This window comes from Manihot esculenta, chromosome 4, assembly GCF_001659605.2.
Source record: "Manihot esculenta cultivar AM560-2 chromosome 4, M.esculenta_v8, whole genome shotgun sequence".
NCBI lineage: Eukaryota > Viridiplantae > Streptophyta > Magnoliopsida > Malpighiales > Euphorbiaceae > Manihot > Manihot esculenta.
The window spans coordinates 30,912,878-30,930,387 of record NC_035164.2 but is presented as its reverse complement, the minus strand read 5'-3'; the positions used below and the strand labels follow the sequence as shown (position 1 = coordinate 30,930,387).

The window sequence follows — 17,510 nt, the reverse complement described above, 5'->3', positions numbered from 1 at the left end:
TTAAATATTTTATAATTTAATCTTTATATTTTTTTAAAAAAATTATTAATTAATTCTTTAAATTTTTAAAAAATTTATTAATTAATTATTCTCTATTATTAGAGACATTTTAGACTTTTTTATAATATTTAACGGTTAAAACTAATGGAGAGACTAATTATAAACTTTTTAAAATGTCAAGAACGTTTTTATACCTTTTCAAAACTAAATAATTAATTAGTGAGTATTTTCGTAACATAGAAACTAAGTAGTAACTTTTTTTTCTTAATTTTATTGTATTTGTTGTCAATATTATCACTGTATTGCAATTTCATGAGGCAAGATGAGATTGTACTGAGTCATTTTTTTAATTAATAATTTTAAGTTTTGAATTTAAATTAATTATATCAATAATTTTTAAATATTAAATAATTTAGAAAAAAAATTAACATGTAAAATATTTTTTAAATTTTATGTATAAAAGACTGAATTGAAATGTGATAGTGATGAGTTGAAGATAACATATAATAATTATGAATATTTGCTCAATCTTGAAATATTTTTTATTTGAATATTAAGCAACATTAATTTGGTTGGCTTGGCTAATTATAATATAGACAGTCATTATAACATATGAAGCAACTTTCCCTACTTTCTTTTTTTTTTTTTTTTTTAAAAAGTCTCTTTATAGAATTTTATGTAAATCAAAAGTGCATAATCATGACCTCTTCTCTTCCAATCCATCACTTCCTTTTTGTTTTGAGCCTACAATTTTTGAATGGAATTTAATTAATTACCAATATTGAACTTTGATGTCTATGGCTTTAAGTTTCAAAGTAGATAATAGGGAAAAACAAAGTATATATTAAATATTGAATTAATAATCAATGTAAGAAATTAAAATTAAAAATCTCTTTTTTTTTTTGGGCATGATTTCATTTGTTGGACTGAAAAACATTTAACAAACGAACATGGAAAACAATGGAACACTCACCAACCATTGTCTAGTTTTGAGCCCACAAATTAACCCATCACACGCACAACATAGAAATAAACAAAAACCTTTTCCTTTTATTTACTATGATTAAAAAGAAAAAAAAAATTAATGCAATTTTTCAAAATTTTAAGCCAACATTGGTTGGGACATTCTGAAGAGGAAAATAAGTCCAAACAGAAACTCCCATGTGCACGAAATTAGACCTAAACAATAAAAACCCAAATGGGACATTCCCACGTGTGACAAGAGATGTAGTTTTGTCGTTTTGATGCATGGGGACTATGAGCATGTGGCAAGTGGCCGACAAGTTTTGATGTAAAAGGATTCCTATTAAGGTTCTAACATGATCCATCCTCTTATATCTTTTATATATATCATTTCACACAGATTTATTCAGAAATAAAACGATTTAAAAGTCAAACTCATAAAGGTATAATAAAGAAGAGGGAAGCAAATGGGTATGAGTGGATCTTGTTGCTTTTGAATTTGATTTAACATAGAAAAAACAAGAATGATTACATTACGTTGTTGGGTTTGGTTGCTTTGTGTAATCAAATTGGACCCATAAATCTGTATCTAGATTTCTGTCTCTCTAATTTGTAGTTGTTAATGCTGCTTTGGAAGCAGTTTTGAAGAGAAAGTCATCAACTTTTTGCAATTAAAATCTGACCCACTTTCAAATATGAATTGCTACTTGAAGATCACAAACTTCTCTCCACTTCTATATGTCAATTTCATTGTCTCCCTTTTTCTGTGTTTGGTGGTAGAATAATCATAACTCTCAATAAATAAATAAATTTTGTTGACATCTGGAGTTGCTCAAAGGCCAATAATCTGGCTTTTTTTTTTTTATTTAGGTTTTTTATGGGAATTTTGATAATTCTTTTTCAAATTTAACTAAACCTTTAAAATTCTAAAAGCAAGTTTCATGAGATATCAAATGAAATTGAGAAAATATATATTGGATGATGCTTCCAGACAAAGGATGATCTTAAACCAATCTCACGTCCCTGCTAAGCAGGCTTATAATTCTTCCATATGCATTGATAACAATAGGCATCATCTGATCATTATAGTCATTTTGCAATCATCCGGTGAATCTATTATTTGATGAAAGGATCATTATTTGATCCTTCTCCGCACAACATCAAGAATGAACTCCAAGATTATGGGGTATTTACGCTTTAAAAATAAGGGAAGCTATTTGAGAAAGTTCAGACAAACTATGAATAATAGCAGATTGATGCACCCACAACTTCAAATGCAAACAACTGAATTGTGTTGCATGATAACCAGCTAATTGTTCATCTTTTCATAAATCACATCCCTTGATCTATCAAATCTGATTCCCTATTCTTGTCCAAAATCCAAATGTTCTATACAAATTTGAACCATATGCACCTTTCATGAAAGATGCCAGAAATTACAGCAGTAATCCCCTCAATATCTCAGTTTCAGCCTCCTATTAACCATCTTGTCCAAACGAATTTGGAATCAACCTTTACAAGGCATATCATTACAGTTACGAAGATGAAAATACAATGTATTATCCGCCAATGATATCATCATATAGACATGACAAAACTCATAACCCTCTTTAATCAAGAAATAATATCAAAAAGTCGAGGATGGGGTTGTTTCAGAAAAAGATCTATGAACACGTGGGATTCTTACTTGGTCAACCAATAAATAAAGATGAGAAAAGTGCACATTGATGCAACCAGGGAAAGTATTGTGGCATCCATTGACTTCTTCCTCTTTATTGCATTGACAATGTGATTTACCTGCAGCGTCGTATCAAAGTAGCACATCAAAACTTGCATAAACAACATCTCATTACCATCTGATTCTTAAAGTTCCTATTTTCTTAAAGTCATTCATTATAATATATGGTGGTGGCACCCTAAGTAGCACGAGAACAGAAATGATAATACGCAGAAATGCAGAAATCGACATGGGGAATGGCATTTCTGAAAAATATAGGAAACAGAAACCTGAAAAAAGTCTAAATATCAAAAATATACAAGGATACATCTATAAATATTTTTTATGACAGAATATTAAAAAACGTAGTCAAGTATATTTTATCACCAGTTTTGCAGATATCATTAAATCAATTAATCAGAATTCTTCAATTGAAACTGATTATAAAAAACTAACAGCAATAATCCTTAAAAAAGAGGGGAATATGAACAAGAACCTGGTCAAAAGTAGAAAGAAGGAATAGGGAAATAAAAAGAAAAGAACAAAAATTGGTTAAAAAGCAACAACAAAAACTCATTGCAGCCAAAAGGGATGAGGTTTGGGATAGGTCAAAGGATGTCGACAAGGACAAGTTAAATCACTGACATTTCTGATGACAGGTGAGAGACTAAGGGCCTGAGGAGAATTGCAACTAGTGAAAAAGGAACGAATTTTTTCTCATGTGACAGCATGTTGGGATTGCACAGGTAAGAGAAGGGCCCAGGAAGCGCAGCGGTAGCAAAAAGCCAGAAAGGAATGAATTTTTTTCTTCCAGCATGACAGAAAGAAGTGTTCTTTTTTTCTCTTCACCAACAGAGACCTGCAGGTCTCCAATTTTTCACAAATTGCAAAAATGGTCCGCGATGCAGAGCTTCCATTACAGAACATTGAGATGCTGCATCAGATGTGTTTCTGTGCTTCACAGGTGTCGCCAATAATTAATCAACTGAGGTTCAAACATTTAAATTCAGTTTAAATGGTTCACGTGCAACAGATAATAGAAAGGAACAATTCCTTCTTGGTGGACACATAAATCAGATCTAAGACAACAACCAGTAATAGAGAAATATTTATAACATTGTTAACTATAAAGGCAAAGTTTCTATACCGTTGGAAGCCGGCTGCTAACATTGCTGAGCTTTGAATTGATTCCCCCAAAAGTTGAACGTTGAAGAACAAGTGCACCAAGAGTTTCTTGAGCTTGTGAAACCACATTATCCATCTTCAGCCCAGAAGACAAGCAAAGGACATCAATATAAAGTGCAATTTACAACTCACAGCAATTCTTAAATTGTATGCTTCTTATCAACTAAATTTATCTGATATACCATGTGTAATAGACATAAGTCACATAACACACCTTGTGAATCATTATAGCTCAGACTAGAAAGAATGGTCAATAAGTATCACAGGTGATTGCCAAAAGAAAAATGAAAGTCAATAACCACTTGCAGGATGCACATGATACATGCATTGCAGAGACATAAAAACTGTATGCTGTAAAAGGAGAATAATGAAATTCCATCATCACACTTGTCCACATCAAAATGAGCTACACTATCACATCGTAATGTGGTGCAGAGATGGCACTATGGCTGTATACAGAATGCTGTAATAGTATTAACACTAAGGAATCTACCCAGGAACTCTTTGCCCCAGAGCACTAACATGTGAAACTCTTCTTGTCCAACATGTCAACATGCATTAGAATGAAAAACTTTGACCCTCCTAAATCATAGAGGTACTCTCAAAGGGACTACTTTTTCAGTTTTCTTATATGACCAAGGTGCCTGAAAGTCTATATGAGTCAAGTAACACACACCTATGCAAACTTGTATTTCGCCTGGATCCATACACATCGAAGAAATTCCTTTGCATGCCCTCCTCAGAGCCTCTTCACCCTCTCTATTCATAGTACATGCATATGCACATTCACATAGAGGACATAAATGAGAAACGACGAAATTACCAAACTAAAATCATTGGGCTGCAATTAAGTTTTAAGCAAACATTTGTAATCACCAAAAATTCATGATATGCAAGTAATAATTTTACATTTCTCAGTTGGGATTTATTATAGCATTTGATGGAGTTGGAGGGAGGGGATGGACAGCGAGAGAGTAAAGATATCAAAGTGCCTGACATGCGCACACATGCTCTAAACACAGACATAATACACCAGCAACCGGAGACATTTTTGGTACATCATACCTGTCCTGTACTTCGGCTAATGGATGCCTGCTCTCTAAGAAAAGCTTGCTCTGCAGAACCTACACCATCTTCCAACTCTAGTCTAGCTCGATCAAACTCCCTAAAATCCTCAAGGAGTGAAGCATGTTGTTGCTTAGCTCTGAGGCTGGAACGAAGACGATGAAACTCCTGCACTTCAATTGTGTGGAATGCCAAAATTAGTGATCTTTAGGGTAATATGATCTATTGAATTCCTATAGAACTCTTTACTTTGTTGATAACTGGAAACCAAGCCCACCAAATTCACAACAAAAATAAAGACAATCTTCTCTATTTTGTTTGCACAAGAGAGGCTCAGGCCTTAGAGGGTAAAGACAATATCATAAGAAAAATCCAGAGACATGTCATACACGTGTAAGGCATAATAAAGCAGATAATCTTTATATGCTTCTGTGAACTAATGCATGAGTGAGATGAATGAGAAAAGGGGAGAGAAGCGAACTGAAGAGAATAGAAAATTCAGCATAACAGACTAAATTCACATATCCCCTATGCTCGATTTAACATCAACTCAGGATACAGCAAGCATACTTGAAGCATCTCTGTTAACAAATAGAGATTTTTTTTTAAAAAAATCACTTTGCAAAGTTTAGGATAGGAGCAGGTAATTTTGTTTCCAGAGGAGAAGATAAGTACAAACCTTTATTCTTTTCACTAACTCAAATAAAAAGAGGGGAAAATCCAATTAACTGAAAAAATAAAGAAAATATATTGCACTAATGAAATTTGTTGGTATGACGTCTTCTCAGTAGGCAAGATTTTAAAGAATACAAGCCAAAAAAAGAAAAAAGAAAGACGACCGGTTTACTCTTCAGTAGATGCATAATTCATGCATCAAGAGGACCACATATAAATGCTTTACACCCAAGGTCACATATACAATAAAGTGTAAAGGAAACTTCCAAAAGATTAACCAATAGCAGTACCTGAGTAAGATCTTGAAGAATTTCTTGATGCCTGGTCAAGGTATGAGAAACCATTTCTGATCCTCCAGATGACACCCAAGCTTGCATCTGTGAATTCACTTGTTGGAGCTGCTTTAGCAGTTGGTCTAACCCAGATTCAAGATCATTTACTGCAGTAGCTACTTTAGTAGAAGCCTTTGCAGAAACTAGTTTACGGTATGAATTCATCTGCTCATCCAACTGAGCTTCGAGTTTCCTTGCCTGCAAGAATATGTTAGCAATCAATTAGTAGATATGTAACTAGGCAAGTACTAGTATTTAGCAAAAAGAGGGCAGAAAAGGCAGAAGTCTAAGAGCAAAAGTTCTAATTATCTTAAAAAACTGATCTTCCAATCTGGAAACAATTTGAAACCACACCAACACAATGTTTCAAGACATGAAAGAAATTAATCAGTTCAAAGGTTGGTAAAGAAATGTGATTTTGCAACATGTGGAAATAAGCATATGCACTTCTGCTACTTAGAAATGAACAGAGCATAATTAGGAAATGAAAAACCAGTTGGAACAATCTGGGACAAATAATTCAAAAGACGAGCTTAAGAAAGTAGTTTCCCATCAGCAAAACATTCTTTCCCTTTTTAGCAAAATTGAAACCTCAGAACCAGTACCACCCAATTGGGTTGATAATCCTCATTCAACCATCTTGCACATATTTAAAATTTCAAGAGCCAAAGCTATTTCTGAAGCTGGATCTTCAAGGTTCCATGAAACTTAAGACAACAAACCCCAGCCACCATCTCATAGACATCCCTAGCCTCTAGAAGCCCTTGGTAGATACATTATCTCTATTGTAGATCAATCATCAAAGTTATCATAGTGCTTCAACCAATCAAGAAGATAGTGTGGATTAAGCTATCTTGAAACAAGTTTAGTCCAAGTAAAACCATCCAAGTACTTCTCAGGATGGATCTTTTAATGCTAGTTTACATTCATCACACTAATTGTTATTCACACTACATGCCACGTTCAAAAGAACTTCACCCTTAGATATTTTCAACCTTGCTCCAAATCACTACTCAACTACTCTACCCAATTCAATCTTGATGGCAAATGCAATAAATCCATCATGCTTGCACACATGCTTCAGCAAAATAAAACTCAGTGGATAACAAAAACGTTCGCGCCTATAATTTACCTTCCAGTTGAATTTACCAACTCACAATTTAATAACAGCTCATCATCCAAAAAAATATAAAATATTCTCAAATAATTAGAAGCCGATAAATATATCAACTTTATAGGTAACCACCAAAAACTTTTGATATATGAATTCCCATAAAATCCCAACAAGCAAACAGAAATCGAAGGAAAATTCAATTCAATGAAGGACATAAAAAATCATTCCAACCTGTTTGCGTAAAGCGTCCCATGAGCTAGGCAAATCCATTTGCTCTGAAATTGTCCTCTTACACTTGAAGAATGAAAAAATAAAGATGTTAAATGAGAATTCCTTTAAAAATATGAAAAAGTAAGTATCTTTTTTCTGGGTAGAAGGGAGGGTTTGCTATCTGAGATCTGATGGACGAAGAAAAGAGGAAGAGAGGGGTGGTTGGTTTGTTTGACGACGGAGACAGATGGTCCGCTCTCCTCAACGGCAATCGTGGGGCGGAGGAAGTTTGCGTAATTCCAAATTCATTTCCCGACTAATTTTGTCGCGCGACCGTGCTTATTTATTTGAGAGAATTAGTATGAGAGGCCTAAATTTCTCGCTAATTCGTCTCAATTTTAGAATGATTCAGTTTCATAAAGTCAAACATTTTAGCATTTTTATAAAAAAAAATTGATTGACAATTACTTGAATTTAAATTTAGAATTAAAATAAAAAAATCCTATTATACAAAATAAGAGTTGTAAATTTTTTTGTTTAGTTATAATTATGAATTAATTATTAAATTGTGTACTAAGATTTTTTAAAGATATATTGTTATCTATATACAAAAAATTAACAAGATTTAGTAAAATATAAAATTTAATTAACTTTAAAATAAATAATTAAATATTTGATAAAATTAAAATTAATGAAAATTACCATTACTAAAGGTTAATTTTATAAATAATATTAGATTTTTTTTAAATTAAAAATATTAAACCTTTTAAAAATAATTATTTAACGTGCTTACAAATTTAATTTAGCGGTAAGTGTATTTAAATTAAAATTTTAAATTTTACTTTCTTAATTTTTATTTTAAAAAAAATTATTTATAAGAGATTTAATGTAAATAATAAATTTTTATTTAATATTAATTTAAAATTATTATTAAAAAATAAAATTTTATTATTTAATAATAATTAAATTGTTAATGATTTTATTAAGTCAAGATTTTATTTAAAATAAAATAATTAATTTATTAATAATTATTTTTTTTCAGTTTTTTAAACATAAAAAAGAGAAATTTGAAAACTGATATTCAAAACAATTATGGAAACTTGCCATTGTTATTGTTGGTTAAAATCTGAAATAAATTTAAAATTTAAATGATTTTGTTGAAATTTAATGGTAGAATTGCGATCAGGGATAAAAATTGCCCCGACGCAGCCCCTTTTTCAGTCTCCGCAGCAGACAGCTTCTCCTCCACTTCGCAGCCGACAGCCACCATCGTTCCTTCTCCTCCAGCCTTTCCCATCGGTGTCACCGTCTTCTGCTTCAGCATTTAGCGGGCCACAAGAAGCCACCATTTTAATCGAAGGAAATTGCACCCACCAGCAGCCAAGGGTTAATTAAGTTGACGGCGAAGGAAATCGCAGGCACCAGCGGCCACCATTCAGCGGCGCCACCAGTAGCAGGTCGACGGAGAAGGAAAACGCAGCAGGTCTGTCCGCCATTCTGAATCTGGTCTTCCATTTTAATTTTGATATGCTTTAGATATTTTTGAATCTGCTTACCCGAGGGAGCAAAACCTGGCTAGGTTCTCCCTTTTCTCTGCTCTTCACATGCTTTGTCTTCAGATTTATTTCTTACACTACCACAGTGCTGTTATACCTGAAGATCTTTGTAACCTCTCCGAGCTTTCCTTTATCATCTCCAGATATTACTTTAACTGTGTCTGCTACCTTAACATGCTTTTGTGTAAAATTGGAAGGCTGTTCGGCTTACATTCTTTCTCTCCCATTGCTTAAGCTGTGAGAGGGGAAAAAAAATAGAAAACAGTCTCAGCAAAACCTGGTTAACCAATCCCCTCAGAAGTTTCAATTACGATAATTATATCCTAAAGCAATTTAGTGATTTGGGTATTTTGAGTTGATGAATTAGTTGGCTTTTTGATTGTTTAGTCATCTTATATGTTCATTTTTGAGTTGCTTAATTTGTCCAAAAAAAATTTTGTTAACATATATTATTGTTCTTCATATTTGAGTTGATGAATTTGTTAACATCAATGTTATTGTTCTTTATACTTTTGGGCTCCGTATTTGGGTACGGATAGTGGAACTCTAACTCTTTTGGCTGTTGAATCGAAATAGAAAAATCTGGGTTCGGTCGGGTTTGAGTAGTATGCGGGTATTATCAAATGGGTTTGGGGCGGATACAGATATTGAAATTAGAATACTAAATAGGTTTGTCTATTATATTTATAAACGGGTTCGGATACCCTCAAATTCGCGGGTACCCTACCCGTTTATATCCCTAGCAGCACTTGTATCCCCACTGCACAAGTCTTCCCTGGCTGGTTTATGCCATTTTCTTTTAATCTGTAGCTGATATTTGAAACGTGCTTCCGTGGATTTTGTGCTTTTGAGGGTTTGGGTTTATGTGGTTCTGAGATTTGAACTGCTGCTTCTGCAGGTTTATTTTTTTTTTTTTGCCTTTTTCTTTTGGAGCATCTCTTTTATGTGCTTATATGAGCATCTCTTTCAATTTCTTAGGAGGATTTCTTATGTGAGTTTGGGTTTGAGTGTTTATGTATTCATTTTTTTTTATATGTGCAATTTCTTGTATGGGTTTGTGTTTATGTGCTTCTATGGATTTGAATGCTGCTTATCTTTGGGTTTGTGTTTATTTCATTTTCTTTTATGCCTTTTTCTTTTTGGTATTCATCATTCTTTTTTGTAAGCAGCATTAAAATGAATATGTGATTGTGGCTGAGATTTGAATGGGATTCAGTTAGCTTTGAGTATGCTGATACCTGATATTTGAAGTCTGGTTGTGGCTTTAATTGCTCTGAATATGCTCTTTTAATAATGTTAAATCTGCATGTTTGGGTTTAGGTTCAGGTTCGGGTACTTGACCCACAAAGCCATCATGTGCTTTTACAAAATTATTTTAGAAAAATTCGATTGGGGTAGTATGTGTGTAATAAATGGTTTTGAGACAGATACGGGTAGTGAATGTAATTTCTAAAAAGTTTGGGTATCCTGAATTTTGCAGGTGCCTTACCCAATACTGTTCTAATAGAGTTGTCGTCCAACAACAGGTCTACTTAGTACTCACTAAAACCTGAGAATGGGCTTGCAGTTTGATTCAGTATCCTGATTTCCTTTCCTTGGTCTTTTTCTCCCATTCAACCTTCTACTATCACTAACTATCCAAAGATATAGTTGGCAATCTGAAAGCTGAAGCTTGAAACTTCCATAAGTGTAAGCTCACTTAAGCTTTGTCTCATCGTTATTATTCTTTATTTCACAGTTATGATCCCAGCATTGTCACTGTTCACAAATGAACTGGCTACTTTTGTTTAGCTCACTTCCTAGAATCAAGCAATGGAGGTGGAGGATTGGGAATCTTCTTCAGCTGAATTGAGCGATACTGAGGCCAATTTGAAAGATACAAATGATGAAGACTTGTACTTTACTCCTGGTTCTTTACCCAAGTTGCAATTTAGGTAATTAAACATCCATCCAAGGAAATATCTCTCCTTAATTCCTCAATTTGAAGATTACCTTTATGTGTGGTTTGAGTGAAATTTCTTTTATTTTTAGGAGCGATATTTCAAAGGCTAGATGGGATGATGAGATAGGTATGGCTGAGGTGGTGGAAAAGAAGGGAAAATTTTGGACAACAACAGGAATTGCTCACAGTGGCAAGATCCACTGCTCAATTGAGGAGATATTGTATTGAAAAACCAACTCCTTTTTACTCTCTTTGGGATTTATGATATTTTAAATGATTTTCAATGTAATAGAATTTATTTTGCTATAGGTTTTTGGCTGAATTGGGGGCATTGGTGCTCATGGATGATAAAGATACATGTATTTCTCTAAAAGATATATATGGGAAAATGGGAGATGAAAAGAATGGGTGTTGCTGGGAGCTGTTTGAAGTCTATAGGCACCTCAAATCTCTTGGTTACATTGTTCAGCGTCATGGTGTTCCTTGGTCTATGAAGGGTGTTAGGAGCAACCATACATTTGATTTTTTTCAAGGCACCTTAGAAAATAATGGGGTAACAATAGACCCTGAGTTGGAAGACTCTGCTTTAATTGTAGAAAATGTAAGTAATTTGCAGGTTGATGAACTGAGACCCAATTTTGACATTTATCTTCCAAATAGCAAGTTCAGAAAATCTTCTCCTGGTGATCCAGCTTTTCTGCTCTGCTTCATCAGGTAATATATTGATTAATCCTAATAAGTTGAATGCCTCTTTTAATTGGTGATTAGATGATGTTTTTCTTTCTCTGGCCTTACATTTTCTTTCTCCTTCTCTGGGCACTACAGCATTTCCAGGAAAATTTAGTATAACATCTTGTTACTATTTGTTTGATTTAGTTTTTTTTTTTTTTTTTTTTTTTTTTCCGTTGGCCTTTTGATTATCATCATCAGTGATTGTTTATGGAGGGCATTTTTCAGGGTGATCTCTCTCTCTCCTTTTTTTTTAAAGGAAATTTAAGGCTACTTCAACTATGTGTTTACATCAAATATGCTTTTTCCACCTGGGTCTTTTTAGGAACAAACCCCCAATGCCATAACCTTTAAACATTTTTCTCAAATTTCCTATTAAACACCATGGAATTTCAAAAGGGTAAAAAAGAAAAATAAAGATTTTCAAAACCATAGAATTTCAATAGAGTTAAAAAAAAAAGATGTTTCAAACTTTTTTTGGTTGCTTTTCAGAACTTTGATTTTTCACATTTCAACCATTAAGCAACTCTCTTTCCATTGAATATTAAGCCAAACTATCTTAAATTCCTTTATCAAAGACATCTAGGCAGGGTTTGCTCTGATGGGTATCCTCAATTGGCCAGGCCGTCTATTATTTAGTTCAAACAATTATGTTAGCATGCATTAGTTTCTATTCTCGATTGCAGGGCTGTGAATTTTTTGAGCCTTTGATCTACAGAATTTACTAAGCCTGTCTTCTTCTTAAAAGCTGTGTATTACTGGTGCAGAACCTCTGAATATATATTGACCACTGGAAATATTTTGAGCAATATGTAGTATCACCATAATCAAGCATTCATTGTGGGAGTGGATTGGTTTGGGGAATAATTTTCCCTCCGAAGTGCAGGACTGTTGCAAATGAAGTCTACTTAGCTTATTTGTCATCTCCATTTTAATTCCAATCCTTTTCCATGTTTTACACCTTGCCATATCTTGTAGGGGCAGTCCTCCATCCAAAGCAAAAATTGAAGCCCTTGAGAGACGGTTTGGTCAGGCACCATTGAAATTTTGCCATGTAGATCAAGGCCGTGTCAGCTTTTTTTCCTTTAAGAAGGTAGAGCTCCCTGTGCTTCCGTGACTTTTGGAGTGAATGCAGGAACAAAGGCTTCAGCTGCAGCATCTTTCCCTCCAAATCTATCAACCATTCTTCTCTTTATCTCTAATTGACAGTCCATGGTCAACTACTTAGATCCCGTTTCCAACTACTGCTCCTTTCTTCCTCCACCTAGATCTCTTGTATGTAACAGTTGTAATATTCAAACATTTATATCTTTCTATGTAGCAATTTGAGTAAAGATCTTAATGAAAGGTTTACAATTATCTGTGAGTTATAATGCTTGTCATCAACTTGGGGTTGGGGGCAAAAGTCCTATTGGGAAAAAGATATTGATTCTGAAAATGAGCACATGCCAGAGTATTAGTATTTAGCTTTATATATATATATTAATTTATTTAATTTTACATTTATTAAGACAGAAATGGGAAAGTGAGTCTCAGTAACATAGACTTGAGAGGCATATATATTGTGGTGTGCGTCTCACTAAAACTAGTAGTTATCTGCTTGGGGCATCAGCTCATATGCGGTGAATCATGACTGCTGTCGGTGGGTTAGATTGCAACCTGTTGCAAATGGGACTAGTAGAATCTAGAATTTTGAAAGACAAGAAAAGAGGAAGAAGCCAATGACAAGTGTTCTGGAACGCTGAAATTGCTTTTCTTATACCACCTTATTACAGAATTCCAATATATACTGGATGCAAAGGTGAAGCACTCTTCATATGGGATACAGGCTCAATCTATTCATGTCCTGTCTCCTGCATGTGTATATCTACTAGAATTAAAAAAGCAGTAGTTTGAGACTTCTGAGTTTGTTCTCCTGAATTAGAATCATCTGCTTTTGTTTATCTGACACAGTTTCTGGATTAATGTATACAGATTTGTTGATAATCACCTCCTGAAGCTCCTTGATTCTGAAGGCTTTTCGTGAGCATCACCATCTTCCTCGGGCAATTTGACAGCAGAGTAAGTTCCCGCACCACACAGTGCCCCAAGGATGGGGGCAGTGAGGTAGATCCATATGCCCTTGTAGTTATTTGCAGCTATAGCTGGCCCTAATGTTCTCACTGGGTTCATGGATGCACCTGTAGATTGACTGCACCACAGAGTGTCAGTGCTATATCCTCAAGAGGCATCTTTTAATTAGTATTAATCATCTAGAATGGCAAATTCTAAGATGCACAGCCTACTCATATGAATTTAACTTTTCCTTGAATTATGGATGATGGCATACCCAGCGATGAGTATGTTGAGCATGACTGTAGCCCCGACCGCGATTCCTGCCAATTCTCCCACCTGCATGTGCTCATAATTTTATTGTATTGCATCAGCCTTTTTGTATTAATCACCCTTACTTGAAGACCTTAATGACATAATTATCTTTTTTAAAAAAAATGAGGGGACTAGGTTGCTTTTTATTCATTGAAAAAGTAATAATGAAAGGAAAAGGAAAGTGAAAGAAGTTCCAAAAGTCTAGCCAAGATGACTTAGATACTTGACAAAACAAGAGGGCACATATAGGCATGTGCCTCCCAAGAATCTTCAACTAAAAAATGAAATGCAAAATGTTCTTGATGGTGAATGTGTGGCATGGAGAAAAGAACTTGTAATGGAAGACAATAAGGGGGTACAAATTTCAAAGAACAAGAGACAGAGGGGGCTCCTATTCCTCTTTTGACTTCTAATTATTGAATGAGGTGTGTATAATAATTCATCATTGTTTGAAGTTTTCCTCCTTTCAATGAGAGAGAGTTGAGCCAAAAAGAAAGCCCTATTAATTAATTCTTCCCTCTCTCTAATATTTTAAAAAAAATTAAATACATAAGGTACCCATCAATTTATTTTAGGTAAAAAAATATATTTATCTTTAAAACAGATTAAAAATATTAAATTTCATTTTTGTTATGAATTTGACTATCATTAAAAACTTAAATAAAAACTAATAAATTAAAAAATATATAATTCACATTTTTTGAATTCTGGTAATAGATCAAAGTGCAGCTTACTTGGCTTAAATTTAACAAAATATGATTGTTAACTTTTTTAATAATAATTTAAAAATAAATTTAAATTAAAAAATAAAATTTAATATTTTAAATTTGGACCCTGTAATTTGGGGCAAATTTATAACAATTTATTTTCTCCTATATATATATATATATAACATATCTTAATACTAGAAAAATGAATCATGAAGTCCATTGATTGATATATATTATAGGTGTTGCAGGTTACCCAACCTTTTCATTAACTCTTGTCTCTTGGGATCTGCAAATTATATATTTTTTAAAAACACTTGTCTCTTAGAAAAGTCCTCCAGAAAGTTTGTTTGCTTCTGGCAAGTGGTAAAGAAAATGAAAAGGGAAGAGAAAATAAAAGGATAAAATATAAGAAGAAACTCTACTTAATTTAGTATTATTAATATATAAATCCATCCAGAACAAATTATAAACTTAATTCACTTTTCTTTTTCAAGACATCAATCTCAAGATTATTGATCCTACATATGTTATAAAAAAATCACTTTTTGACTAAGTAACCTAAGGTTAATAACTTTAAACAACTGGATTTAACCAGAGAAGATGACAACTAAGATAGAGTTTTCTTTTCGACTCATACTTAAAGAAAGAACATATAATAATCAGGGAAAAGGAAAGAAAAGAAAAGAAAAGAAAAAGAAAGCAGCAAAGTATTGTAATGAAGAAAATAAGAAGGAGCTTACAGCTCTAGTGTCGGTGGCAACAGCAGTGACAACAAACATGAGATTAAAGCTAATAATAAATTCCAAAGCAAAAGCTTCACCATATCCTCCTGAAGGAACTGTGACTCCTCCACCCATTATTGGATGAAATATCCCTTTCAAAGCAAATGCTGCACTCATTGAAGCCATCACCTGTGCTCCAATGTACACTGGCACCTGCACACATCCAATCAAATTCATCATCATTGAAATCAAATTAAGATTCTGCATCAAACATGTTCGTTTACTTACATGTTTCCATGGAAAATGCTTGAGAGCAGCAAAAGCAATGGTGACAGATGGATTCAGATGTGCACCAGAGATGTGACCTGTTGATAATATCACTATCATCACTGCTAATCCAGTGGAAGCAGCCAAGCCTATCAGTGTTTCAGTGCCTTGTGTTTTTTGGTTCACAATGGCTGTAGCTGTTCCGGCAAATATCAGTATCAGTGTGCCTATGAACTCAGCTCCCACCTGGGTATTAATTAATTAATTAGAATAATTCAGAGATACATTAAATTATTGAGAAATTTGCATGATGTAGTTAATAACCTTTCTTGCAAGCGAGGCAGGAGGAGGAGGCAATGAGCAAGAGACAGGAGGTAATCTTCCTTCCTCCAGAGTCCATTCTTCAACACTGAAGCATTTGCAGCTCTTGAGAAGTGATTTTCTGATGGCACCACCTGATCTTTCTCCTCTTAACCCACCAAAGAGTGGAGCTCCTGGAGTCCCTGGAGTTGCTGGTGTTGAAGGAGCTGATGGGATCTCTTCATTGTTATTGTCCATGATATCTCTCCGGAAGAAAGAGAGAGAGAGAGAGATGAGGTTGCTGTGTTTTGTCAGTATGTGTGTTGTGAAGTGAGGGATGTGATATTTATAGTAGAAGAAGAAGTTGACTTAGAGAATCCCAAGAAATAAAAGATGGAGAATTGAAGTTAGTGGTTGAAATCATGGAAATTAGAAGGAAGGTTGGTGTAGCCATGGAAATGGAGAAGTGGGATGTGGGACACATTACATCAAGTGAGTGATCTTGTATTCTGAACTTTGAATATGACTAATTAAGATTAAGAGGAATCCTCCATTTTCCTTGTCTAGCTAGCTTGCCCAACTTGGTTTTCTCCATTTTTTTTTCTTTTCTTTTTTTTTATAATAAATGTTGATGCCAGTAATTTCTATACTCTTTGTTTGCCAAGTTGCTGTGAGTTCACTAAATTATGCAATAGAGTAATACCACTCAATGTCAGCTTCTGATTAGAGTGTGAAAGAGTGGTAGGTTGTGTTGTGGCTTTTTTGCTTGGGGTCACTTTGTGTGATGAAAAAAAAAACCATCTTTGAAACAAAGCATGTATGTCTTGCATGGAAAATCTATCTTTGCTTTTCTACCATTTCATGTATACTCATTCCACAAATGTGAGCCTAATTCTACCTTTTTAAGGAGTAATTATATAATATTACTGTGATTTTATACAAGTAATTTTATATGAAATGGCGAACAAATAAAATTTTAATAAATAGAAAAAATATAAAAAATGAAGTGAACCCAAAATAAAAAATCACAAAAGTAGTCTTCTTAAAAAATAATTATATTTTATTACATATTGCATTATTATAAACTTGCTATTTGCTGATATAAAATTGCCGTTTTATAGTGTAATTTTTCTTTTTAAGCTTCACTTATTCAATACAATTATTGTATGAGAAAATTATATAATAAATTTAGAGTTTTTATGTGTTATGATGAGTTGTCAAACGGATAATATATAAAATATGAGTTCTTAGGACACATGTACTGTAATTATTAAACATAAATTAATGGACATGTTAATCTCAATGAAACTTATAATGTGCATGACTTGCACTGATCAGCAACTTTTCTCAAGCCGTTATTGAGTTTTTATTTGCTGATATAATGAATATGTTGGATATCGTATGGTCTAATCCGGTTAAATATTTAATGATGGATGTCGTATAGTTTAATCCGATTAAATATTTAATGAATCAATTATCTATTATTAATAAAAAAATAAAAGGCTAAAAGTATACAATATATAAACATGAATATATATATATTTTTACCACTCTCAAGAAAAAGGATATATGAATGAACCTCCGTTACTATAAAAACCCTTAATTTTTCCAAAAATATTATCCAACTTCGTTATCATTCTTATTTACTACTCCAAG

The 17,510-nt window shown here is 33.4% G+C and overlaps 3 protein-coding genes across 7 annotated transcripts; 1 reads left to right on the top strand and 2 right to left on the bottom strand.

Moving 5' to 3' along the window:
* Window positions 1–2,193: 2,193 nt before the first annotated feature.
* Window positions 2,194–7,664, bottom strand: LOC110612783 (Golgi SNAP receptor complex member 1-1). 2 transcript variants are annotated; one of them, XM_021753581.2, is made up of 5 exons: window positions 7,283–7,661; window positions 5,896–6,135; window positions 4,931–5,098; window positions 3,828–3,941; window positions 2,194–2,760 (listed from the first exon to the last, which is right to left on the bottom strand). In XM_021753581.2, the coding sequence occupies exons 1-5, from the start codon at window positions 7,319–7,321 to the stop codon at window positions 2,647–2,649; spliced, it is 675 nt and encodes a 224-aa protein (XP_021609273.1). In that variant the 5' UTR covers window positions 7,322–7,661; the 3' UTR covers window positions 2,194–2,646. The 2 variants fall into 2 exon arrangements, with proteins under 2 accessions (XP_021609273.1, XP_021609275.1); XM_021753583.2 differs by lacking the exon at window positions 2,194–2,760 and adding an exon at window positions 2,767–3,665 and having other exon boundaries at window positions 7,283–7,664.
* Window positions 7,665–8,382: 718 nt separating this feature from the next.
* On the top strand, window positions 8,383–12,847 carry LOC110613674. 4 transcript variants are annotated; one of them, XM_021754907.2, is made up of 7 exons: window positions 8,384–8,744; window positions 10,298–10,343; window positions 10,462–10,506; window positions 10,609–10,751; window positions 10,849–10,980; window positions 11,069–11,473; window positions 12,467–12,847. In XM_021754907.2, exons 4-7 carry the CDS (start codon window positions 10,630–10,632, stop codon window positions 12,603–12,605), a joined length of 798 nt encoding a protein of 265 aa, XP_021610599.1. In that variant the 5' UTR covers window positions 8,384–8,744; window positions 10,298–10,343; window positions 10,462–10,506; window positions 10,609–10,629; the 3' UTR covers window positions 12,606–12,847. The 4 variants fall into 4 exon arrangements, with proteins under 4 accessions (XP_043811956.1, XP_021610599.1, XP_021610598.1 ...); XM_043956021.1 differs by having other exon boundaries at window positions 8,383–8,744; window positions 10,298–10,506; window positions 10,621–10,751; XM_021754906.2 differs by lacking the exon at window positions 10,298–10,343 and having other exon boundaries at window positions 8,385–8,744; window positions 10,344–10,506.
* Window positions 12,848–13,222: 375 nt separating this feature from the next.
* On the bottom strand, window positions 13,223–16,316 carry LOC110613673 (aquaporin NIP6-1). Its single transcript, XM_021754904.2, has 5 exons — window positions 15,879–16,316; window positions 15,576–15,800; window positions 15,306–15,500; window positions 13,818–13,879; window positions 13,223–13,679 (listed from the first exon to the last, which is right to left on the bottom strand). The coding sequence occupies exons 1-5, from the start codon at window positions 16,110–16,112 to the stop codon at window positions 13,475–13,477; spliced, it is 921 nt and encodes a 306-aa protein (XP_021610596.1). The 5' UTR covers window positions 16,113–16,316; the 3' UTR covers window positions 13,223–13,474.
* Window positions 16,317–17,510: the final 1,194 nt, after the last annotated feature.